A 26,811-nucleotide genomic window follows, 5' to 3' on the forward strand; every position below is an offset into this window, starting at 1 on the left:
AATGTACAAAACATTAAAAGCAGGGGGTGGGTGGGTTGTGAATCAATAATCGATTTATAATCAAATCAGAGCCAGTGGCGCCACCAGGGGGTGGCCAGGGGTGGCCACGGCCCCCCCCGGCCACCCCAATGGCTACCCCGCTTATCATCTTTAGTAACATCAAATATTACACAATACACCAAATAGGCATGTGCCGGTTACCGGTTTCACGGTTTACCGTGGTGTGAAAACGTCGCGGTTTCAAAACCACTAAAATTTTCCGTCAGACCTTAGTACAGTATTCGCTATTTTTCATGTGTCAAAAATGCAGCCAGAAGTGGTTTGGCGCGGCAGCGCTCACCCCCTAACATTTGGTGCTGTGTGTGACAGTGACGCTATTGGCTAGACAGCCAGCGAACCCCAAAACATATACTCCAAACATAAGGCGTACTTTTCTTCAATTTATTGAGCTCTCAAATCGTGGTAAGTGGAATATACAAAATGAATACATTTAAAACGTTGTACAATTGTATTTTTCCATGTGTGAGTAGCTTCAACAAATTAGCAGCATGAAAAAGTTCTCCAAAAACAAAACACACATTTTCCTTTCAAATTCAATGTACAAACTAACTAAAAGCTTACAAAGACGAAAGTTAACCTAGGCTTAGCTGGGAGAGCAACTTCGTCGAGTGTTACAGCTTGATTCGCTTGAATGAAGGGGAAAAAGGGATAGCGTCAAAGATCGCTATGTTGCGAAAGATGATCTTGCTCTAAGCACAAATCCACGTTCATTGGATCAAGGAGAGGTCTCACTCCCAATGTTTTTTTTTTTGTATGTTTGGATGAAACCTTTCCACAACAATATTTACATTTTAACTGACTTATACATTTTTAAATATCTTATTAACTTATGAATTTTTTTTTTTTTAACACAAAGGCATGACATTATGTAGACTAGAGATGACACAGTGGCTGAAAATGCCGAAACTTCACTTGAACATTTCCACCCTCAAAAAAAAAAAAAAAGTCAGCAGTATGATTTTTTAAAAAAATTATTCAGAAGTGTTTTTACTTTATAGAAATGATTTTGTTCTTGCTCTAATCTTGAGCAACTTCAGCTGTGGCTGTGTGTATAGTCTATAAATTATGTTTATTTTTATTTTATTTAAAATATTTGTTTTTTTATTTATTGATAATTTATCTTAACAATATATTCATGTTCCAATTTGCAACTATGTTCTATAAAAAATAAACAAAAATCCTGCTAAATGGATTTTTTTTTAACCCATACATCTCAAAATAACACATTTTGGAGCTATAATTGCAATACCGTGATACCATTAAACCGCGGTATTTTTGCTCACGGTTATCGTACCGTCAAAATCTCATACCAGCACATGCCTAACACCAAAGTACATCAATAGCCGTGTCCTTAAGTCTTTCTGATAGTTTTCCCCTGACCTTTTTAATGCAATAATATAATGAAAACCTGAAATTATGGCTTTTAGTTTTGGTTTGCCATCCAAGATTTTAAGTGCCCCCATCTGGCCACTTATGAAATTTACTTACTTACTTCCACTTACGTATGAAAAATTTCTGGAGGTGCCACTGATCGGAGCCTCTGAATTGTAATCGTAATCGATACTCAATACTTGTTAAACCCCAAAAGCACTAACTGGTAACCGTAACCATAATTCCCTAAATAACCTAATTCTAATTCTTACTGGAACTTAATGTGCCATCCTAGACCAATCCACCCAGATGCAGCCTTAACCCTAACATTAGCGATAACTGTCTTTGTAACCCAAACCCTTCTCAAATGGAAATTGGTTTATGAAAATATCCTGAATTTTGAGGTCAAATATTGTACCTTATTTGTGAGAGGCTGAGATGTCAGGTCTGACTTGACATGATATAGTAACTAGACGTCACAAGCGACGAGACGGCCCTCATAATTGACAGAGACTGACGTCACATGATTTATATTCTGCTTCTTCTGATGGTAGTTGGCATGGTGATGTCAGGCTGTCAAGGCGCAAGAAGGACATTAGGGGGGCTGATTAAAGCAAGTGTTTGATATTTCTAGTTTAAATGCCACAGGCCAAGGTCAGCCCAACGTCATTCTTTACTGCCAAACCTCTTGGTAAACCACCATTAGCCTCACCAATGTGGACCGCCCGCCCCCCTCACACGCACACATTGCTCGGAGGTGTGCGTCATTTGCGTGCCAGTCTTTGACACTTAAAACTGGGTGAAATGTTGCGTGAAGCTGATATAATGGGAGCCAGAATTGATGGTGCTATTAGCCGCCGCATTCAGAAATAGGGCTCAGAGCAAAAAAAAAAAGGATGGATGACATGATAAGAGGAAGGGCCAACACAATGGTACCTTCCTTTTTTTCCCCCACAAAAGATCGTGATTTTTTTTTGGTAGACTGCTGGAACAATTCACCATGAATACACTATTTAGAAAAGTATAAGGACACCTGCATCATGTTAGAAAGGATACCTTTCTTTGAAACATAGTTTCAAAGACTCTAGGCACAGTCTCGTAATTACAGATTTAAAATCGCTTATATAAAATCGTCCATCAAAGTCCGAATCGATATAAATATGGGGAGCTTAAAATAAATTCATAGGTATAGAGTAAAACAATTTTTTCAGCATGGTATTGAGTTTGCGTGTTATACATGAGGGAATTATACCTGAGAAATTACAATCAAGTACCTTGTCGATTGATTGGGTAATGATTGGTTTCTTGAGTGTATGTTGGTTATGTTGTGTAATTGAGTAGACAGTTGGTTAGTTGAGTAATTAGTTTGTTGTCTAGTTAGCTTATTGGTTTATTGCTTCATAGTTATTTCGCTTGGTGGTGCAATCAGTATTCGGTAGCGATGGACCGATTATCGGCCGGGCTGATTATCGGCGCCAGTAATTGGAAATTTGACGTCTATCGGTATCTGCCTTTTTTTTAATCTGATCGGCCGATATGAAAAAAAAATCTATTAAAACTTAGTTATTTCGGCTCAGATGCACCCACGCCTCTCTCTCCTGCCTGCTGTCTCCTGCACTGGTATTCACCCCGTCCTCTGACTGGTTTAATGGTAATGGTAAAAGGAGTTACACTTGTATTGTGCCTTTCCACCTTTTTAAGGCCCTCAAATCGCTTCACACTACAGTGGTACCTCGACATACGATTGCTTCGACACTCGATCTTTTTGACATCCGACGTAAAATTTGACACGGCATTTGTTTCTACATCCGACGAAATGCTCGGAAAACGACGATTCATGACAGCGTCGCAATTTCATTGTTTTCCCACAAGACTGATGCATGGCGGATTTTCTTGTGAGAGAAATCATCATGGGTTCCAAGAATGTTAAAGCAGCTGATGAAAAAAGAAAAAAAAGGTGAGGCCTACCATTGAAATGAAGATGGAATGATGGAAAAATATGGGCGTGGGTGCACGTCCATGAACTGCTTGACAATACTCCGACGACTTCTGTTCGCCAGTCTTTATACGTTAAGGTGACAATTATTATTCTGGTACCATCGCCAAAGAGATCACCAGCCTCGTCAGGTTTTTAATCATTTAATTCAGAACTTGTGCAACAAAACACACGTCGCCAACTGATAGCAACAACAGGACGTGAAAAGAGAAAGTCAACTGCACTCTCTCACTCTGCCGTCAGCCCGACGGTGCGTTCAGGTACACTATGCAAAATACAGTACATAATGTATTTGTTTTGCGCTTATAATTGCTTTTTGCAATAGTAACAGCAGTATTTATTAAGGATTTTGTAAACAAAAGTACTGAACTGGTGTGACTAGAAGAATGGATACCACTTCAGATAGTCCGGTTAGAACAATAATGATGCCTGTCCCGAATTAATCAGATCAAAACTTTCTCTTTATCAACGCGTTGCCTTTTTTATTTTCTTTTAATGAGAACGTAGGTCTTAGCTTTCTTTTGGTGCCCAAAATATGCCTGATCATAAAAACAACAAATTGCAACTCGCCACCGGTGGGTTCCAAACCACGTAACATGCAAACAACCTGGCATTTTTAACAGATTTAGTGTATTTTTTTGAGCTGTGGAACGAATTAATGGAATTATAATTTATTCTTATGGGAAAATCCTGCTTGACATATGACCATTTTGATTTACAAACAAGGTCTTGGAACGAATTAACTTCGTATGAAGAGGTACAACTGTATATCCTCATCTACCTACTGGTGACCCAACACCAGGAGCAACGTGGGGTTTAGTATCTTGCTTAAGAATGCTTTGACCAGGTTATCAGGGCTTTCTTTTCTGTGAACAAAATTTCAGAGAGCTATTTATTTAACCTTTTATTCAGAGATGTTTCTCAGTTTAGGAAATTCAGGCACTTCTGGAGCTATTATTTTCTATTTGTGCGTTTCAATTAACATGCTTCTGGGGTTTCAATGAAGTTCAGTGTTTGCAGTAATCAATTTTTTAATGCCAAATTTTTACAAATTTACTGCAAATGGATATTGGCTCCAAAAATCAGTTGTTAGCCATTCTAACTGCTAATAATCTGTATCAGTCCTGAAAAAGCCGTATCGGTCGATTGCTAGCATTTGGTGAGTTGCTTCGTTATTTTGCTGTTGAATGTGCTCCATCTGCTCCAAGTTTTTACCTTCATTAAATGAGCTTTTGTTCTGATGGGCTCTTTAGTAGATGCTTTTCAAGGTGTGGTTTTAAGATAGTACTCTCTCCTAGATGAGCCCTTGTCATGTCCAATAATACAAACTTGCTACAGAGGATTTTGATGTTGGCGGTTAACGATAGCGCCCCTTTTTAATTTGCTCTCTTGCTCTGCTGGCATGTAAATAATTGAGTAGAATTTTTAAAGGGCAATTAAAAGGAGCAGCGGGAAAGGGGAGGAGGCGTCTTGCTGCTCTATTCATTAGTAATAATGGTTGACATTCACAAAATGCTGGCCGGCCTCAAACTCAGGCAGCCGTTTGTTCCATGACATATACTGTGTATAAACAATACTACTCATCAGATAAATGCGTCTTAAAGTGATTAAAGTGTTACATATTAGCGTTTTATGTATTCCATTTACTGATTTGTATTTCAAAGCTTGTCTAGGTTCTAATATATTTCATCTGTCACATTGAGGTCCCATTTATTTATAACCTTTAAATTTAGAACTTTGCTTTTTGAGCAAATTGATTGAAAAGTGTTTTTCAAGGCAAGAATCTCGGAATATTGCGAGAATAATGTTTTTTTCATTACAGTTGTAATCTTTAAAAAATAAAGTTGGTTTTGGTGGTAGCGTAGGGACGTTAATTTTAAAATCGTCCAAGATAAAATATCGTTAAATTCCTTTCAAGGGAAAAAATAAAATTTTAATTTTTTAAATTGTTTTCTTTAATAATCTTTTAAACATAAATATATGCTTTATTCGGTAGAAAATTAAAACATAATTAGGTCAGATTATTAAAAATATAGTCAGGAATTACATTAGAAAAGTTGGATCATTTCAAAAGAATACAGGCATTTTTTTTTTTTTTGGCAGAATAGACTATCCGAATCTTATCTAGAGAAAGTCTGAATTTTACAAGAGGAAAGTTGAAATCTAATGAGAAAAATTTGGTAATTTATGAAGGGGAAGTCAGATTCTATGAAAAGAAGTTGGGCTTATATGAGTAAAAATTCTGATGGAAAAGCCATAATTGTATCCAAGTGTTGTAATATTACTAGAACGAAATTCATCTTTTTTTAAGGAGTAATAAGTTGTTATATAACTAAGCTTGTATTTTTTCAAAGATAAAAAGTTGTACATTTAGAATTATTATAAGGTTGTGTATATTTCCATGTTAATTTTGCATTTTTTCCCTTTGTTGCCAGGGTTTCCTAAAGAGTGAGCGTGTATGTCGCATGGTTCAGAGCGGCAGCTGCTCGGCAAGTGACTTCCGTGAGGTGTTCAAGAAAAACATCGAGCGTCGTGTTCGTAGCCTCCCTGAAATTGACGGCCTAAGCAAAGAGACTGTGCTGACCTCCTGGATCGCCAAATACGACGCCATCTACAGGGGAGACGAGGACATGCGTCGGCAGCCCCAACGTGCGCACCTTAGCACCGTGTCAGAGCTGATCCTCAGCAAGGAGCAACTCTACGAGATGTTTCAGCACATCCTTGGAGTCAGGAAGTTCGAGCATCAGCTGCTCTACAATGCCTGCCAGGTTGCCTAGTCTCACTTTTCAAATAATTTTCTTTTAACATTTTTATTTTACTATAAAATGTTAAAGCGATTTTTTTTTTTTTAATGCAATTAAACATTGTAACTTAGAAGCAACACAAGCACCATTAAATCCGCAATTAAATGATTCTTGCTGATAAAAAATATATATAGATATGTAAAAAATTGAGCTCCTAGAATCAATACTGTCCCATGCTACATAGCTAGTTTAAGACAACTGGTTCATGATTGACGGAGGAATAGGGCTTCAAATTTAGTTTTCAGGTAAACGACAACAAGGCGAAGTTCAGTAAGTGGCGACATCACAAATAATGTAAAAATTAGCAAACAACAACAGCGCTAGAAGTCATAATCTTGCAAGGAGTTGAAACTGCAAAAGAAGGAAGTCGTAATTTTAACCGAAAAAAAGCTGAAATTTTTATCAAGATATAGGCATCATTTTTCAAGTACAGGTATGTTGCTACATTTTGCAAATGGACGGTTTGTTTTTATAATAGTGATAAACTGAAAAAAAGAAATTGATCTCACAAGAAATCCATGAACTCAAAATAATGTTGCAATCTTACCGTAATAAAGTAGTCAAAGTCAAATAATAATATCTAAGGGGCCATTTACGCGACAACGGCAACAGGGGTGACAACGCAAAGGCGAAATCTTGAAACCGCTCCCCCCTGTTGTCGCCATCTAAACAGTTGACAACACAAAAGTGAGTATTGGGTGACAACTGACTTCCATACTGCAGAACAGTAGGTGGCGATAATGTTCTCGTGTAGTTGTCAGTGAAGGGGGTAAAGATACTGATGACGTCAGCGTACGTAGACAGTCCGACAGTGTATGAAAATATGTCTTCAAGGAGCACCCTTGTACACAGCCTAACTGCGTTCAACATTTTTCAAGAATAGTGTTTTTTTCATCAACAATGACGATAAACGAAAATATTTCTTCGACGAACCATTTTTTTACGACGAAGACGTGAAAATGACGAGGTAAAAACATGGCTCGGAACACTAGAACATCACGAGAAGAATGGCAGTTTTTGTCTGAGGAGAAAACTTCGAGACGAAAATGTGACATCGTTTCTGTCATATGTTCACAATGCGTGACATTTACATATCGTATGTTGTGGAGTACGTCAGCTTGCATCGTGGCAGTGTTTGGGTCATGTCACTCATATAAAATGTGCTGCACGTCTCTCTCCTCACCGGAGTTCAGGATGTGTCTCACTCTTAGCTGCGCTCCATCTTGCTTGTTTGGAAACACTGTAAGATTTCTTTTCTGTTCTTGTCAAGAGAGAATATGCAATGTTGCATTAGCCTTTAATGGTCTGTGCTGAGTGATCATCAGAGGCTAAATGTAATTCTAGCATAGCTTAGCATTCGCGCTAGCATTAGCATTAGCACAAATTAAGAGGGCTACCAAAAACTGTTCAAGAATCTAGTCAACTATTCACTACTCTAATTATAGGAACTCATTTAGAGCGGAGAACAACATTTCAGCGCTTTGCCATGTTGTTGTTTGACCAGGACAAAAGAGGAAAAAGCAGGAGGGAAGGGATACATGCAGGAATCAAGTTTTGATGGTGCTGCAATCTACATATTGGGAATGCAAACTACATCAGCAAATTGGAGTTTTCATTCACTTTTGCACTTCCATGTGCACACGGTTTTGCCCGTATATAATGGTTAACGTGGAATGAAATTTGCCGCAAAACACTGCTTTTGCATTATGGCGTAAGATTGTTGTCGTGTGAACGTGGCCGAATATAACTAGCTTTTTACAAGAATTTTTAGTTTTATGTGACAGGAAAATTGAAATCCCATCTGAAGCTATCACCATTCCATTCGTTTATCTCGGTCTTTTGGTTGCCATGACATGTACACGACACAAATTGTTCACCTCTGGAGGAAAATATGGTAATTGAGTCACTTAAAGTGTTTCCATCTTGTCCTCTTGTGTTGTTTTTGAGTATATTTCCAATCACTGATTGCTTCTCTTCACATAGTCTGTGTTGGTCTCACCTAGCAACAATCACCTTATTATGCTGTGCAAATTGTCTATTGTTTCTTTTGAACCGAGGGTGAAATGTGCTCATGCACTGGTGAAGCTTCCTAAGTACTAAAAGCTGGTAAACATAACCGTACATCAGTCTACAGAGAGGAGCCCTTTACGAGTCCTGCAGCCTCTAAAAAACATTTTATTAGTCCAGAGTCGTTCTTGCTTGTCCTCAGGTTGGAATCAACGTTTTTCACAATGCAATGCTTTATTCTTACTACTTTAGTTGTGTATGTTCTACAACAAAAGCCATCAAGTTTCAGAGCATTAAATTTAGTCAGCAGGAGGCCACGAAAGTTCCTCACTGCTGTTATAATTAGAGTTGACCGATAATGACTTTTTAACTGATAACCGATATCCCGATATTGTCCAACTCCAAATATCCGATACCGGTATCGGTGACTGTGGATTTACCATATTATGGCTAATTTGTAATGTGATGCCCCCCTGGATGCTTTAATAATGATCAATGTAACAATTCCAAGGTTTTCCAAATAAACATTCTGTGTGATATAACAGAACAACTTCAACTGAAGTTATGGAAGAAGTGCCAGTATTGCACCACTATACTTATTGTGGAAATCAAAGTAGTGCAAACATCAGTTTTTTTTTTTTTAAATCAATGCCAAGGTGCCATTAAGGCACTTATTATGGCCCCAATGTGTGTGTGGGTACACAAATCGAAAGATGGCAAACAAATCAGGCTCTAAAGAGAAGTCAGACGCTGGATTAAAATTGAATTTGCTTTTCTATGGTCGTTTAGCTCTCTCTATTCGCAATGAGCTTGCGTCGACAGAACGTGCTAGAACTTTTCAACACTAACTAGACCTAGCGCCAGCAGGGGGTGTCAAAACACCAGAAACAGGCAGGCAATAAGTTCACATGAATGTACTGTCATATGCATATTGGCCCAACGGACAACTCTAGTTATAGCATTTCATCAAACACACAACTGGTGCGTATCAAATGTCCCTATTCTTTCGGGTTTTGTCGCTAACACCCACCACTAGCCAGAGCCTGTTTACATAACGGAGGATAAGGAGTATTCTGTACTGCTGATATGCGTCAATGACAGGCAGCCAGAGAGGGCAGCGCCAGATGAGTACAAGCCAGGTTTGAGGAAAATAAAGTGTCAAAAAGTAACTGAGAATGTCAATTATTTTTAACGTTTTTTTTTTTATTGTCGATGTCATCATGACCGGTCAACAATTCTTAGCAGCCCTAATTTATTCACATCCATGTTTAATTTTTCATTAGGGTTAGGGCAAGTAGCAGGGATGGACAATATAAATGGTCCAGTGGCCCGAACGTACTTATATTAATTCCCGGTGGTTCCGTGTTTTGACAACATTACCTAATTCATTCAAAGACAACCTTACAGTCCGTGCAGCCAGCCGTTGCTCTCCGTAGAGCATAAACACACCTCGTTCGCTCGCTTGATCCCGCGTGAATGTGCACAACCCGAATACTGCTGCTGATTGATTGTCAGTATATCTGTACCCACCTAACGTTATACTCCAAAAGGACATGTTTCTGAAACCCTCAGCACCCGGCCAAGCACCAGGGGAAAAAAAACACCACTTATGAAAGAGAATGTCACCGGGGGAGTTGAAGGAAAGCGAAATCTAATATGAAAGAAAAGGGAGAGAAAGTTTTAGCCCCAGTGGCGAAACCGCTGAAACTGGCTCGGCTATGATGAGACAAGAAATGAGGTTTACTGTGAGGTTTTCAGATCAGTGCCAACATATGCAGACAAAAAAGTTAGAGAATAATTAACGAGTATGAAACATACGGTATGAACATAACATGATAATTCATCCAGGAAATTACGGAGAAAATAATATCGTCATAACCAAGGTCTAGGTTGAAAATCGCTAGCCATAATTGCCTTAGTAGTCGCTTTAACTTCTAAATTGTTGCCATGACAACCGAGCAGGGGAGACTTCCAGGGGGTAAGGGGAGGGCGGTAAGGGGAAGAGAGAAAAGTTTTGCCCAGGCACGGGTCTCACCCATGGGCCCACTTCTCCCTGGAGCTCCCAAGAAAAACTTTTTTTTTTTTTTTTTTTCCCCCCAAAACTATTAAAATATGTGTCAGTGGTAAGTGGAGTTGATTTGGGTTCATTCATATATACCGGAGTGATTATGGATGTGATTATGGAATTGGAATTACTGGATTATTTTCACTAGATTTGTTTTTTCGTGATTACTGGGATCAATAACTGACGCGTTAACCTGGGCTAGTGGTTTTGATAGTGGGGCCAATGAACTTCAGAATTTCTCTTATTGTCTACCTTATTGTCTAAACCACAGGTGTCAAACTGATTCCAGAAAGGGCCGAGTGGGTGCAGGTTTGCTTTCCAACCAATGAAGAGGACACCTTTTCACCAATCAGATCTTTTACATGTGTAATTAGTTAAACTTTGTCAGATGCTGCTTGTTTCAACAGAAAATTCATTGGTTAAACTCTCTGCACGGTATCGGTTGGAACAAAATCCAGCACCCACTTGGCCCTTTCTGGAATCGGTTTGACACCTGTGGTCTAAACCCTCTATGCGTAATGGTAATGCGTGCATAACTCCATCAGAGGTGTGAATCACTGACACGTGAGGCTGGCTGTGACTCATTTAGCATGGAGTTTCCCCTCGACTAGATTGCTTGTCTCACACTGTACTTTAAAAGATATAATTTTTGTATTCTGCTACAATAATCCAATAAAGGTAATCCGCAGTGCCATCACAAAAACCGTTCCCTCCTTATAAACAGCTCATGAAGGACTGAAGAAGAGGCGTAAAAAAGGGGAGGGGATGAGGTTCTGCTCCACAATCTTCTTCCTACAGAGCAAAAAGTTATTTTCTAACGACAATGATTCTATATGACTTGATTTTCAGCCACAAAACTGTTCATTTGCCACTGCATCCACATAAATTATAGTGTCTCTTCCTGTCATTCTTCTGTCCTTAGCTTGTGATCGTCTCCTACTCTCCATTGTTTTTCTCAAATGTTGACGGGAAATATCAAGGGATTGACCGTTTTTGACATGTCAGAGAAGGGAACAATCTCAGCATTTCTCATTTATTTCTATACTGAATAAGATTTTTGTTTTATATAATTTTATTTTATTGTGCAGATCCTAATCACCATATGATTTGTTGCTTGATGTGGCAACACTCTGAATGAATGGATTACAATGAATGAATTGATTAAAAAATGGGGAAAATGTGGTCTTCCCATGTGAAATTGGCTCACTAAGAGCGTGACTGACAGCACACACAAAGGATGCCTTTGGTCAAAATGACCCTTCCATTATTCTTGGCCAAACCTCCGTTCTGTAATCACCAGAAACATACAAACAAGTACTAGTACCAATCTGAACAGAGACTGTTCAGGATCAGAAGCATTATTCAATTTACAAGTAATTGGTAATAATAGAAGTATTTAATTACACAATTAATTCTCATTAATTATATACTCATATATACTATTATTGTATATATATAATTTATGCTACTATACTATTTACATATTAAACCAGGGGTCCCCAACCTTTTTTGCACCACGGACCGGTGTGATTTGGGTCTTTTTTTCACAGACAGGTGTCCTGTCAAATTTTGCAACCTTATAGAATTTTGCTCCCAAAGCTTTTGTGGCAGTGAAAAAAGCCCTATTTTATATTCAGTTGGACTCTCAATGTTATCCAGTGGTGCTAAAAAACTATTTAAATCATAAACATACATGTGCAACACGGAAATGGCGTAAATTAATGCTTAACGACACGGCGAAGTCGTTAAGTGAGAGGGCTACGTGCAGTTGTTGAGTGCACCTAACATGGCAAACGTAAGTTAATATTCCTTTCTTTAAAGAAAGTTTGTAGTGTGTACTTTGAAATCGCTGCATTCGCGGTCCTTTTTAATGTTACGCGCATGCCAACTTTGTCAGAACACCGGCAATGTGCGGCAGAAAAATACAGCAAATATAATTATAATTATATGCTTGTTTTTAGCCCCGTCGTGTTAAGTGCGGGGAAAAAATACAACTCACCCGCTGAATCAGTGGGAGGCCTGAGTTTGTTTCGTTGAGACGAGATGGTCCCGAGATGGGAGATTGAGAGAAGCTAGCATCACAAATACACGACGTTGGAAATTGTAGCAGTTTTCATCGCGCTTCTAGCGATGTCAGGATATTCCGAAATGACTTTAATCCATAACTTCGGTAGAGTTGTTGTCTCAAATGTACGTTTTAAGTCGCCGTGATTTGCGATCTCTACAAGCTGATATTCCTGTTCCACAGACATGCTCGAATAACTCGGTTTATTCACATACGGGTCACGAATTCACTCCTTTGCAGTTCGTGGCTCTTTAGTGATTGGAAAGTAGCATAAATTTTGTTTTCTTCGAGGTTGTAGGCACATCTTCTGGCTCGTCAGGTTCCCTTTTCCCCGTAAAAAGTCTGTCTAAAGACGTCTGTTATTCAGTCATTCTAGTGTGGGGGCTAATTATTTCCGGGAAGAAATGTCATTGGCGACGACCTACGTCATACGTTATTATCGAGCCCAAGCGCGCATAGATATACAAAACGAGAATTAGTGCTAACAGCCCAATCAATGCATTTCTATGACGACCTCCTATCCTGTAGTTGTATATCAAGAGTAGACAGGGATATTGGTGTGTTAAGCGGCACAGGCCAAAGTCAATTGGCCAGAATGCAGTCGTTAATAAATTATTTATTATTTCTGCGCGGCCCGGTACCAATTGCGCCACGGACAGGTACCGGTCCGCGGCCCGGTCATTGGGGACCCCTGTATTATACTATATACTTGTATAATAAGTAATTACACAAGTAATTGGAGTGTAATAATGTTATACACGTGTGTGTTGTACGACTGTACTAAGTTGCCAAAGCCTAGTGTTAGAACACTGCACGGAATTCCAAAGGATACGGCGACGAGGATTGGCTCGAAGCGTTTTGTCAAGAGGAGGCAAACTCTTGTGAGAATCGTTGAAATGGACTCATCTCTGCAGTGAACATTTCACCCTGGACTGCTACGAATGTTTTCGTGGCAAACTAGTCGTGTGTCAAGTTGGAGAGAAACATAAGCTGTACCAACGACATTCCCCAAACAACTCTATTGTTGTTTGCTATTAGCATCAAGGTATTAGCAACTAGCCTATATATTTCCAAGTCCCAACACCTTGAGCTTCACTATACCTTGATGTATTCAACTTACTCTACATAGAAATACTCCTTGTTGTGCAATGATGAACATATACATATTCGTACTACTACTGGTTTGTACTGCACGGCGTCTCACTGTGATGATGTACTTTGACAGGTATTCATTGGTCGGCAATAATGCATTACAATCTTTAAATAAAAAGCATTTTTTACAACAGCATATTCCTCACTCACCTTTTCAAATACGCAGGAAATGACGCGTGCTTTTTATGCATGTATTTGTGTCTTTATTTTTACAACTTTAACGTTGAATTGTGCTATTCACATATATTTGCCTTGTTCAACATGCAATTTTTCTTCACCTACTATATATAAATAGTCCAAATGTTGTAGACAGCAAGCAGTTCATCTTAATCTACCATGACTATCATATTGCCTTTGTAACTGACCATGTCCGAGAGCTCCTCGCGCTGTACAGCACCCTCAATGTGTCCGTCATCATCTCTCGAACAAATTTCCTCCTGAAAGTTGATGTATAAATAACCACCGATTCGCCCACGGATTAAGATGCCGTGTTAGTCAGCCATCGTGTTACATTCAGCTTCTCAGCTGTTCACCTCAAGTGACATCGCAACTTTTCTAAGATAGTTTTGTGTGAGGCATGATTTTACTTGCCTTTTTTACTGGCCTACTAAAAAACAATGCATCTATCTTGATGCATGTTATCCACATATATAGCAAAGGTTTAGGGGGTAAAATGCCACTGGAGAGGCACTTTAATTGTTCAACCAATCCTCACCAAAATTCATACTAATGTGCAAAAATTAGAACATACTACCACATAATGCTTATCAGTAACTCACTGTAAAGTGTAAACTGTAATTCGCAGCGCGAGTGGAAACTGCTACTCTTCGGGATTATCTTCAGTTGCTTCTGCTTTCTGATTTATTATTCATCTGTCTAGTTAATTATTCATTGGCCACTGATTGGCTGATCAGATTTTTATATTTTAATTTCAAATATTTCAGTTGGACAATGTGGACGAACAGGCTGCTCAGATACGCAGAGAGCTGGATGAACGATTACAGCTGGTGGAACGACTCCCCAGGGTGAGAAGCAATCCAATCTAACACTTTACAATGTACTTCATTCCTGATTAAGACAGGTTTGTAATTACTGTAATTTTCAGACTATAAGCCGCTACTTTTTTCCCCTCATTTTGTATCCTGCAGCTTATTGTCCAGTGCTGCTTATTAGTTGATTTTTTTGGGGTTAATACAGTGCCTTGCAAAAGTATTCGCCCCCCTTGAACCTTGCAACCTTTCGCCACATTTCAGGCTTCAAACATAAAGATATAAAATTTTAATTTTTTGTCAAGAATCAACAACAAGTGGGACACAATCGTGAAGTGGAACAAAATTTATTGGATAATTTAAACTTTTTTGACAAATAAAAAACTGAAAAGTGGGGCGTGCAATATTATTCGGCCCCCTTGCGTTAATACTTTGTAGCGCCACCTTTTGCTCCAACTACAGCTGCAAGTCGCTTGGGGTATGTTTCTATCAGTTTTGCACATTCTTGCCCATTCTTCCTTGCAAAACAGCTCGAGCTCAGTGAGGTTGGATGGAGAGTGTTTGTGAACATTAGTCTTCAGCTCTTTCCACAGATTCTCGATTGGATTCAGGTCTGGACTTTGACTTGGCCATTCTAACACCTGGATACGTTTATTTTTTAACCATTCCATTGTAGATTTGGCTTTATGTTTTGGATCATTGTCCTGTTGGAAGATAAATCTCCGTCCCAGTCTCAGGTCTTGTGCAGATACCAACAGGTTTTCTTCCAGAATGTTCCTGTATTTGGCTGCATCCATCTTCCCGTCAATTTTAACCATCTTCCCTGTCCATGCTGAAGAAAAGCAGGCCCAAACCATGATGCTGCCACCACCATGTTTGACAGTGGGGATGGTGTGTTCAGGGTGATGAGCTGTGTTGCCTTTACGCCAAACATATCGTTTTGCATTGTGGCCAAAAAGTTCAATTTTGGTTTCATCTGACCAGAGCACCTTCTTCCACATGTTTGGTGTGTCTCCCAGGTGGCTTGTGGCAAACTTTAAAGGAGACTTTTTATGGATATCTTTGAGAAATGGCTTTCTTCTTGCCACTCTTCCATAAAGGCCAGATTTGTGCAGTGTACGACTGATTGTTGTCCTATGGACAGACTCTCCCACCTCAGCTGTAGATCTCTGCAGTTCATCCAGAGTGATCATGGGCCTCTTGGCTGCATCTCTGATCAGTTTTCTCCTTGTTTGAGAAGAAAGTTAGGAAGGACGGCCGGGTCTTGGTAGATTTGCAGTGGTCTGATGCTCCTTCCATTTCAATATGATGGCTTGCACAGTGCTCCTTGAGATGTTTAAAGCTTGGGAAATCTTTTTGTATCCAAATCCGGCTTTAAACTTCTCCACAACAGTATCTCGGACCTTCCTGGTGTGTTCCTTGGTTTTCATAATGCTCTCTGCACTTTAAACAGAACCCTGAGACTATCACAGAGCAGGTGCATTTATACGGAGACTTGATTACACACAGTTGGATTCTATTTATCATCCTCGGTCATTTAGGACAACATTGGATCATTCAGAGATCCTCACTGAACTTCTGGAGTGAGTTTGCTGCACTGAAAGTAAAGGGGCCGAATAATATTGCACGCCCCACTTTTCAGTTTTTTATTTGTTAAAAAAGTTTAAATTATCCAATAAATGTTGTTCCACTTCACGATTGTGTCCCACTTGTTGATTCTTGAGAAAAAAATTAAATTTCATATCTTTATGTTTGAAGCCTGAAATGTGGCGAAAGGTTGCAAGACTCAAGGGGGCCGAATACTTTTGCAAGGCACTGTAGGTAACACTTTTGTTGACAGCGGATGGGCATTAATGACATTATGAATTATATCACTAACTCCATAAATGTCCAGCTCGGATCTTTACATCCATTCAAAAGTGAGATAATTTACCGGATGACACAAAATGACGTCTGTCATAAGCATTCATTAATGCCCATGGCTGTGTCATATCATAATTATGATGGTCTTATTACAGTTTTATGCCGCCACTGTCAAATAAAGGGTTACCAAATACCATAACTAGCAATTAATGAAACAACTGGAACAGTAACTGAAGAAATGATTAGCACAGAACAGGAATTTTGATTGTTATTTACATCTGTAGGGCTGCAATGCCTGTTAGTGTCACGTGATGCGTGGGCAGGCAGGTTGTGTGGACCCAATTGCAGGGAAAACAAAGATGCAAGGCAGGTGGCAGAGAACTCAAAAAGGCTTTAATGATAACTAACAAAAGGCACAAAGTACAAAACAAAGGCTGTGGTGGTCAAAAAACTCTTAACAAACAAAAGTCAGGTTAACTAATAAACTTACTTTCGAAGCAGGACGAGGAACATGAGGAACTGTGGAAAAATGCTGACATGAACGATTGACCTTGACAATACATAGACGTTGACATTGACATTTACATTGACAATGACGCAACAAGGGGTGACAAGAAACTGGGTCTTTATATACACACCCAGACAAGGGGTAACGAGACGAGGAACAGCTGGGTAACACAGGTGGATGCAGATTGCAGGATACACTGGGAGAACACGCACAGGTGAATTCAATGGGTAATCACAGAGACAAGTCACACTAGAAAAAACCCAACACAAAACCTAACAGTTAGGAGACATGTTGGACGACAACAGTGTTGACAGGGTACCCGCGGGTTATGAAAAGTATTAAAAAAAGCATTGAATTTAGTTTTCCATTATTAAAGGTATTAAAAGTATTAAATTAGCTGTCGTAAGTCTGGAATTTTTTCACCGTGGTTTTAATTTTGAAGCACATCTCAGTGCAACCTAAATTATATCTGTGATGAAGTTTTTTTTTTTTTTTTTTAATCCATAACGAAGATGACGCGTAGAATTTTTACGATGCACTGCACTGCAAATCATAATGCACCTCGTGCGTGCGGGCTGTTAGCATCATTAGCATCAACATCACAACAGCAGGCAATCGCACAGTACTGTGTGCTAACGTAAGGAACTGCTCAGATGCCTTAGTAATTATGTTCAACGAAAGCCTCAACAAGACAACCAAGTCCAAACAGTTGGACCAGCATGTGAGGTATTGGATCGGCGACCAAGTCGCATCCAGATACTTTGGGTCGCAGTTTATGGGTCATGTGAAGGCCATGGACCTGCTTAACATTTCAAAGTAAGTTGCCAATTTCTCCAATTAAAATGTGTTAGATGCAATAATGTATTTCTGCACGGTTTGCCTTTCGAATAAATGTGAATTTCGTTGCTTTAACTCGAGTTAGCCATTTTCAATGGGGTATTGGCAGGTGCACTAGCCTTAGCATGGATAAACCGGAGTCATAGATCCACCATCACCCTCAGATACACAACACGGTAGACACTATTATTGGAACGAGTGTGGGGTAACGGTGATCTGAATAACATGGCATGGTGATAGGCAAATTATAATGTAGGTGATAGTAAAACACCTCCTGGTATATTTAAATGTTTTTCTTGATTGAATAAGAGTATGGATTTTCTCTATCTGATTAAAAGAAATGTCTTCAATAGCTAACAAAGGATTAACATGTGTTTTCTATACTTCTTGTCATGTGATTAGAAAAAAAAACAATTACCAAGGGAAATGATCATGTGTAGCTTTTTTAGTGGCTGTTTTTTAAACTTTCACTGTCAATTGCAAGATTTTCCCAAGCACTTTACAGTTAAGGTGACAAACTTGACAATCACCAACCTACCACCTTGACTAGGTCCTCTTAAAAGAGAAACCTGTTGTATTGCAAATGTAATTTCTGAAGTTGCTTTACAAAAATAGTGTAAAATCCGTTTTATCCTGGGAAAAAAAATCTGAAAGACCTTATATTTAAATGTTTTAATTGTGTCTTCAGTAAATGTGCATTCTTTTGTCAAACACATTTAGTAATTTAGGTTAAATTTGATGTTCAGTGCTTTATTTTTTTAATATGATTCAATATTATCTAAATAATGGGTGCGAGAAAAGTATTAATTTTAAGTTGAAATGGCATTAAAAAAGGTCTTAAAAGTCTTGAATTTAGATTTATCAATCCTGGGGGGACCCTGGTTGACAGCAGGTGGCAGCAGAGGTTGACTGTCTCCCCCAAGGGAACAGTGATGGCCAAATGAAGCTTCTTGAAGCAATATAAATTTGCAGCCAATTGGTTCAACGCTTCATGGTTGTTCATTTGAGCTTATGACAATCTTATGATGCCGCTGTCAAATATAGTGTTACCGATTAATATCTTTTGGTGTAAATATCTATAATACAGTGAGAATAGCTGCGGCTTATAGTCCAGTGTGGCTTATCTATGAACAAATGCCGTTTTCTTGTTAAATATGTTGGGTTGCGGTTTATAGTCAGGTGCGCCTTATAGTCCGACAATTACGGTATACCATTGCGGTTATGTGTTCATTTATTTTAATCATCTTCCATGTCGCATACCCTCACAAGGGAGGAACGCATGAGTACTGGAGCCTATCCTAGCTACCTATTGGCAGGAGACAGGGTACACGCTGAATTGGTTACCAGCCAATCGCAGGGCACAACGAGACAATCAAACATTCACGCACGCATGCACACACACATACCTACAGACTATTTGGAGTGTTCAATCAGCCTACCATGCATGTTTTTTGTGATGTGGGAGGAAACCAGAGTACCAGGAGAAATCCCATGCAGGCACGAGAAGAACATGCAAATTACACACAGAAAAGTCAGAGCCCTTGTTCTCTGAACTCTGAGGCTACGTGCTAACCACTCATAGACAGTGCTGCCTCCTGTTATATACGTAGATGCACAAAAATAGTTGGACAGGTCAACCATAAAAGGGCGCAAAGCAATCTCAAGGACCTATATCCTCCTATATCAGGGGTCAGCAACCCGCAGTTCTGGAGCCACACTCTTTAAACCTTCTCATGCGGCTCAGTTTAACATAAGGTAAATGAATATTTGATTCAAATTTATTTTACGGCTTGCGAAATTTATCAAAGATGTTTAACTTCCCTTTAATAGGCAGATCCAGTCAGGATTACTGTTTTGTGAGTTAACAGAAGACTTACGCAAGTCATTTATTAACCAACTATGTAAAGTCAAGGTTGTCACTGTGAAGGTGTACCCACACGTCTTTGCGCCATTCGCAGCACTTCATTCGCGCAAAGACTTTATGAAATAACAAATGGGTAAAGGAGGATAAAGCTTTTATGTCAAATATACACCACAGAATATATGTAAATATATATATATATATATATATATATATGGCAGAAAACACTCAGGTGACTTGAAGTTCCTCTCTGAAACCCCCAATTTTACCAAATTTCTAAATTGTCCTATATGCACGTGTGATACATCATTGGAAAGCTTAAAATCTGTCTTTTCTGGGCAACTGGAGGGCATTTAAAAAAAATGTTTTTTAAACAGCAAAACCCTATCTGAAGGCGAGAGCACGCAAGAGCAGAATTACAGACGCCCTGACTTTAACGAGATATTATCATGTACTTACCTTGTTTCGATCCAAAAACTCCATGTAACATGGATTTTCTTGGGATTATATCGGTGAAACATGGCAGTTTAATAAGGGTCGCGATGCAGAAATCGCAGACATCAAGGAGTGGTCGAGATTTATCTTTTTCATATATTTACCCCTTTAAAGGTCTTTTTTCAATTTTTCTTTGTAATCGGAGAAAATATGACAGTTATTGTAACAATTAAGCGATAGTAATGAGGTAGATATCCGTGACTTATTTACAGACGCCATTTTTTTCATTGTGATTTGTTTAAAAGTTTAAAAGATGCGAGTGAATAATTTTTTTAAAGTGTTTTTTTTTTTTTTTTTTTTAATGAAATATTAGACATCAATTAATGATTCTAAGCTAAAAATCACAGATATTTTAAATACTAAATATAATTAATTACCTTAGTTTTATGGCTGGGTTAAAACAAAAGCGGTTGTGCGACGTCAGTAAACAGGGGTTTTCAGGGTAAAACGGGCAAATTAAAAATAGTTCGGGCTTAATGCGCCATGAATCTGCTATGGCAGCATATAGACATATTGTTCTATCAAACACGACAGTTGTTTTGCCTTAAAATACAGCAGTTTCTTTTAAAGAGGAGTGCAAGAGCAGAAACTGCTTTTTCAGTCTTGTCTGTGTTTTCCGCCATATATATATATATATATATATATATATATATATATATATATATATATATATTTACAGTGGGGAGAACAAGTATTTGATACACTGCCAATGGGTTTTCCCATTGTCAGCTCCCAGTGATGACTATTTTGCTGAAACTGGGTCGAAATGGCTCTTTGAGTGTTAATGGTTGCCCACTCCTGTCCTGTATTGAATAGGAAGTCTGCTTAAGGATCATTCTACCCATGGATTTGGCTAATGTAAAATTCACATTTGATTATAAAAAGAGTTTGACAGCATTCAAAATGGTAAATAACGAGTGCTCACTAACACTGAAACTGCACCCTGTTATGTTGGATGCTCTCTGGGGAAACACTTGTCTTGCAGGAGAGGAGATTCCCAAAGTTTGTGTCACCTAACATGGATGTCCTCTATGCTGAGGAGCTCCGTTCATCCATCAACTTACTAATGGCCAACCTTGAGAGCCTCCCCGTGTCCAAAGGAGGGCCTGACTTCAAGCAGAAGCTCAAGCGCTCCTCCATCAACAACTCCTTCCTGGACCTTGGCGATGAAGTCGATGTGTTGTCCAAGTCCGATGTGTTGCTCTCCTTCACACTGGAGGTAAGTGCAGGTTAAATGGAAACTTAATTTTGTGGGTTATTTCCGCTGAATATTTGTTAGACCAAATAATTTCATATTTCCAGGGATAGGCTGAACACAAGATGGCAACTTTTATTTTTCACACCTTGTCTCATGCGTTAGTCATTTTCACATAACACGAAATTTCAGAAGCTTGTGTTAAATTAGTCTCTGTGTTCTTTACATAAACATTAGTCCACTTTTCACACTTGGATCTTTTTTTCATAAAGGTCTTTAAAACATAGCCCTTAATACATTTAACATAACATTTAACGTTTTAAACAACATCAAGACTATTTCCTTGGACTCCCCCGTCACGGTTTTTCTAACTCCTAATTAAATGTTTGAATCTTGTCAAAGAGGATTTAAAAATCAATTATCAGGACTCACACAGATCCATAACTATTGAAAATGTGCAATAAAAATAATTTTTGTAACTGTTTGCCTCTGCATCTCTGAAACTGATGACATAGTCAAAGGGAAGGATTCCGGCATATGGCATAGGACTCGATAGAAAAAAAAAACAGTCGAGATTCGGTGACATGATTCCAGGGAGACTTTACTATAAAAGTTCAAACCATAAGCAGAAATTCACCGTAACACGGCACGAGTTAGAGGGCGAGCGAGAGGGCAGGGAGTGAGAGCATTAGACACGTACTGTAAGTAAGTGGATCTCAGGCGCCTGAATGGTAAATATCTTTTACATTTACGCCTCTCGACTCCACACAGCAACATTGATAGCGATTGACAAAAAAAGAATATATCATCTGAAAGTATTAAAACTGGGATGTTTTTTACTGGTTCACTTTTGGCAACGCCGGGGCCAACAACGCCAGCTGAAGCCTTGTTGTTTCGTTCCAATGTCATTGTTAACAGCTCTTCATTGGCAAAATGTCATTTGTCACTTTGTCAAAGCAGTCATTTAGTAAAATGAAAACAAAGAATACTTGCTGGCTGGCCCACCCAATTCACTCAGCTCACTGCTTGGTCAGACGGAAAAAAAAAAGAAGCTTATATTGGTAGTGTTGGAGCAATCCCCTACACAATAGTTATTAACCATTGTTCAGTACACAACACATATTAACCATTTTTTACTATTAAAAAAAAAAAAAAAAAAAAGATTGAATTTCTTGGAAAAACAACTAAAACGCTGGCCGCCACAGCAATGAATTTAAACGGAAAAACGCGATGCGCGCAAAAAAGCCTGCCTTTGATTACATCTCTTCCGGTTACTGATGCTAGCTTCCTAGGCAACAAGGAAATGGGATTAAAACAGTGCTTTGTGGTTGTTTTTTGGGGGGGGGGGTTCATTTTACAAATAAAAGGACTTTGTGTTGTGGCTCAGTGAAGTACAATCTGTCAAATTCATTAAAGTACCCCCTGGTGTGATAGGGGGACTTTAAGGATTGGTATGTGAAAACAAAATTCTAAAATAAAACATAAAACATTAGTGTATGTATCACAAATAAGGGACTTTGTTTTAATTAATAATATTTTCTCTCAAGGACAATAGGCAAGTCTACAACATGAGGTAAGGGTTGAAGGTGCATGGCGACAAAACTCATTAACCCAGCTCTACAAGATCCAAGCATTTCGCGTCTGTGCAGGTGGTGATCGTGGAGGTTCAGGGGCTGAAGTCGGTCGCCCCAAACAGGATCGTGTACTGCACCATGGAGGTGGAAGGAGGTGAGAAGCTGCAAACGGACCAGGCTGAAGCCTCCAGACCTCAGTGAGTCAATTTACTGTAACATCGTCACTTTCCACATGTTGAGTTTGAAATGTTTGCATTTTGTTGTAATGTCTTAAGACCATTTCATAGTGCCTCTGTTATCATGTTCATCAGTAAACAAAATTAGTGAAAATATCTAAGATGAGAAGACACATAAAAATGTCTCAAAGAGCCATTGCCTAAACTGGAGCCATGGCAGAAATTGATATTTTGCTTTGAGGTGGACATTTGGAGTAATGTCCGTATTAGCAACTCTGAAGGGTTTTTGCGTTTTTTTCCCACTCTTGCCACCAGTTTCAAATGAGTAAATATATCAGTGGCACAAAAGTCTAACAGCTTGAAATTGAACCTACTACTAAATTACCAGTTTCACTTATCGTCTTGAAGGTGAGTGGACATGTCTATAACAATGCAAAATAGTTGGGTTTAGACATCTGCCAATTACAGGTTTCAAGGTATATCGTGGTATGAAAATGTCACGGTTACAAAACGTATGGTATTAGCTATTTTATGTCCCAAGAATGCAGGTAGAAATCCCTTGCTTGCAGCTGCAGGGTTCACCCCTCACCCTCTGGTTGTTGCTCAGTGTGTCAGCTGTGCTACACGACGGCAGGAGGAGGTGAAACACCTGAACTTTTTCCACCATCGATGAAAACTAAGTTGTTGGTTTGGGAATACTTCTGCTACAGAAAAGTGACAGACGAGCGAGGAGATGGACCAACCGACATGTAAAACGTACTGTACGTGTATGCGGTTGGTGATGCCAGAGGAGGCAATACGTCCAATGTGATTTCGCATTTATGTGAAACCACCCGTCGCTTTTTACAAAAGTAAGCATCCAACCAGCTACGAGCGTTAACTCAAGCATGTTTAGTGTGTCTAGCGCTGGTAAAACAAATACAATGATGTAAGCTTGTTAACAAGGCAGATAATGTTGCTAATTAGCATGCCAAGACAGCTGCCTAATTTGCTTTCTAACATGAGCTTACTTTTGTTTAAGTCTTCCGCCATTTTAAACATCTGTTCAAAATAACATTTTCAGAATACAGCCTGTGGTGTTTATTTGCTTTGTAAACATCATACGAGTCACACACACAGGCTTTCTATGTAAAATATTTCAATTATATTTGTTCCCTTTTTTAATTTATTTTTTTTATTTTTATTTATTTATTTTTTTAAACCTGTCCTGTTCAGCACTTTGACACGGCGAATGGAAGTCTAAGTGTCCGGTTGGTCTGAACAGTTTTAATGTTTCACATTAAGAGTATGACATACTTCTATTGTGATCATTCAACATACCTCGTTTATTAAGACAAAGCAGTGAACAGGAAGGGGTTATGGGGGAACAGAAGAAAAGCAACACAAGAAAGAAACTGAGATGAAGAAACAACAAGAAACAAAGAAACAATTATTTTTATTCTGATGATAATAATGTTGAACTGCAGCTGTAGGTTTAGGCTCCCCTAAAGGACTGCATTTATTTTAATTTTATTTAGAATATTTCAATTATTTATTTATGCACTTTTATTTATTTTAACTTAACATTATAGCTAGTTATGTTCCAATTTGCTAATATGTTGTTTTGGGGGGCGGGGGGAAAAAAAAGAGAGAATCCTATTTTGTTGAAAAATAGTTAATTTTTTTTTTCCTAACCCAGACATCTCATAATAACACATTCTAGAGCTGTAATTGTAATACCGTAAACCTGTGATATTTTTGCTTAAGGTTATCATACCGTCAGAATTTCATACCGCCACATGCCTAGTTGGTTTTCCATCCACCTATCTTAATTACCATTTTCAAAAATAAAGTAAATAAACAATGATAGATAACACAGAAATTAAAAAAAAAAAAAAAAAAAAAAAAAAAAAAAAAAGCAAAGTCTCACGACTGGAAGGGCTATATCTTTGTCAGCTTCTTGATAAAAGGACATCGTGACTTAATTATGGAAACAGTTTGCAAATACATAGTGCTTCACCTGGTTTGTACATCACATGTCTTTGCCAGAGTGAAAAACTTTACTGCCTTCTATCGTACGATTGTGGCACACAGATCGCGAAACATGGTCTCATGAGTCATGACATATGAAATGCTGCCTAAAAACATCGACTACAAAGGACCGCCACACAAGCACTTGCCCCTGAACACACAGAGAATGATACACACTTAATGGTTGAAATGGGTATAATATGTTCATTACATATTTATTTGCGGGTATGCTATTGTTCCAATGAACAACCTGGGTACACAAATTAAATATGCTGTGCCTTACTGCTTCCTGAGAAGATTTACTCCATTTGCTTACCCAACTCTATAGGAATTGTAATGATACTACTGATGTGCATTTTGTGCACATGTTGCACCAAATTAGTATTTTGTGTATTTTACTCAATTTATGGCCATCAATTAGATATTTTTTGCATACTTCATCTCCAATTCTAGATGTACTTAATTCATTTTCAATGAAGTATTATTTTTATTTTTTTCTAATAATTTCTGCTTTTCAAATAGTGATCTGCTTGCTTCCGTCTGGTCTGTGGGGGTCCAAGCAGTAATGAGGCTGCCCTTTCATGCCCCTTCCACCAACAGCACAACCATCAACACTGTGTGCACCCAGAATATCCCAATTATAAGTGCCCGCCTGTCCTTATGGGCTCCTTCAGCTTGGCTATATTTAGCAGCCACTTAATTGTATTACAGTTAGCTTTTATTAGTCAGACAACACTAGTAGTTGTGATAATAAACTCACGCGGTTGGTTAAAAGACAACAAAATGACAAAAAACAAAAACAGAAACAACAACAAAAAAGTAACAAAACGACATGTACACACAACAACTGATAATCACATACACACTCCCAAAAAACACAATCTCTTCCTTCTAGTGAAACCTGAATAAATTGAACATGAGGTTGACCTGAATTATACAATATATTTAGAAAGATAGTAGAATATGCATATATATGTACCGTATATATGTAGAGACATACAGTAGAATCTAAAAGATGTAGAACCTGAATACGTAGAAACTGATAACAAAACTACACCTAAAGCTTTGGAATCCTTTGTACAGAAAAAAGCACCTTAACAAATAGAACCTAATGCAAAACAATAGCACTAGAGGCAATGTAAACTAAATTTAGGACTAAGGAGAACCTAATGTAAACAAACAGAACAAATAAATTGAACAAGAATAGATACAACCTAGACAACACATACTGAGGTAAATAAGTGCAACCTGACAGTAAAAATAACATCTCGAAATAGGTGAAATTTAGTTTTGAAAAACAGAACTTGACGACTCGTAGAATACACCAAAATAGAACTCTGAGTAAAAAACAAGCTTGAGTAATTAGAGTGTATGTTGACAAAAACCTAAACAAATAAAAGCTTATTAAATCGATACTTAAATTGAAATTGAAGTGTTATTTGTAATTGAATATGTTATTGTGAAAATAAAAAGAATTAAAAAAAAAAAAAAGTCTAATGTCAACAAATACAACCTAAACATAACGAGCTGGAAATTAAATAATAAAAAATTATTTAAGAATAAAAATTTTAAAAACCCGAAAGAGAAACAGAACATTTTTGTTGAAGTGAAAATGCAAGCAAGTCCACTGTACACACACATATACTAGTATATATGCATAAACACTCAGGTGACTTGAAGTTGTGCTCTGAGACCCCCAATTTGGCCAAATATAAAAATTGTCTGATAAGCACGTGTGATACATCATTGGAAAGCTTAATTTGGCCAAATTTTAAAATTGTCT

The 26,811-nt window shown here is 38.3% G+C and overlaps 1 protein-coding gene across 1 annotated transcript in view; it reads left to right on the forward strand.

The window, feature by feature from the left end:
* Window positions 1–26,811, forward strand: part of cadps2 (Ca++-dependent secretion activator 2) — a 289,750-nt gene that overhangs the window by 63,190 nt on the left and 199,749 nt on the right. The window contains exons 3-6 of the mRNA XM_057837859.1: window positions 5,863–6,195; window positions 14,465–14,545; window positions 21,059–21,292; window positions 22,918–23,039. Of these exons, the coding sequence (XP_057693842.1) occupies window positions 5,863–6,195; window positions 14,465–14,545; window positions 21,059–21,292; window positions 22,918–23,039 (770 nt within the window). The remainder of the gene's footprint in view (window positions 1–5,862; window positions 6,196–14,464; window positions 14,546–21,058; window positions 21,293–22,917; window positions 23,040–26,811) is intronic.

Source organism: Corythoichthys intestinalis, chromosome 5 (assembly GCF_030265065.1).
Source record: "Corythoichthys intestinalis isolate RoL2023-P3 chromosome 5, ASM3026506v1, whole genome shotgun sequence".
In the NCBI taxonomy this organism is placed as follows: Eukaryota; Metazoa; Chordata; class Actinopteri; order Syngnathiformes; family Syngnathidae; genus Corythoichthys; species Corythoichthys intestinalis.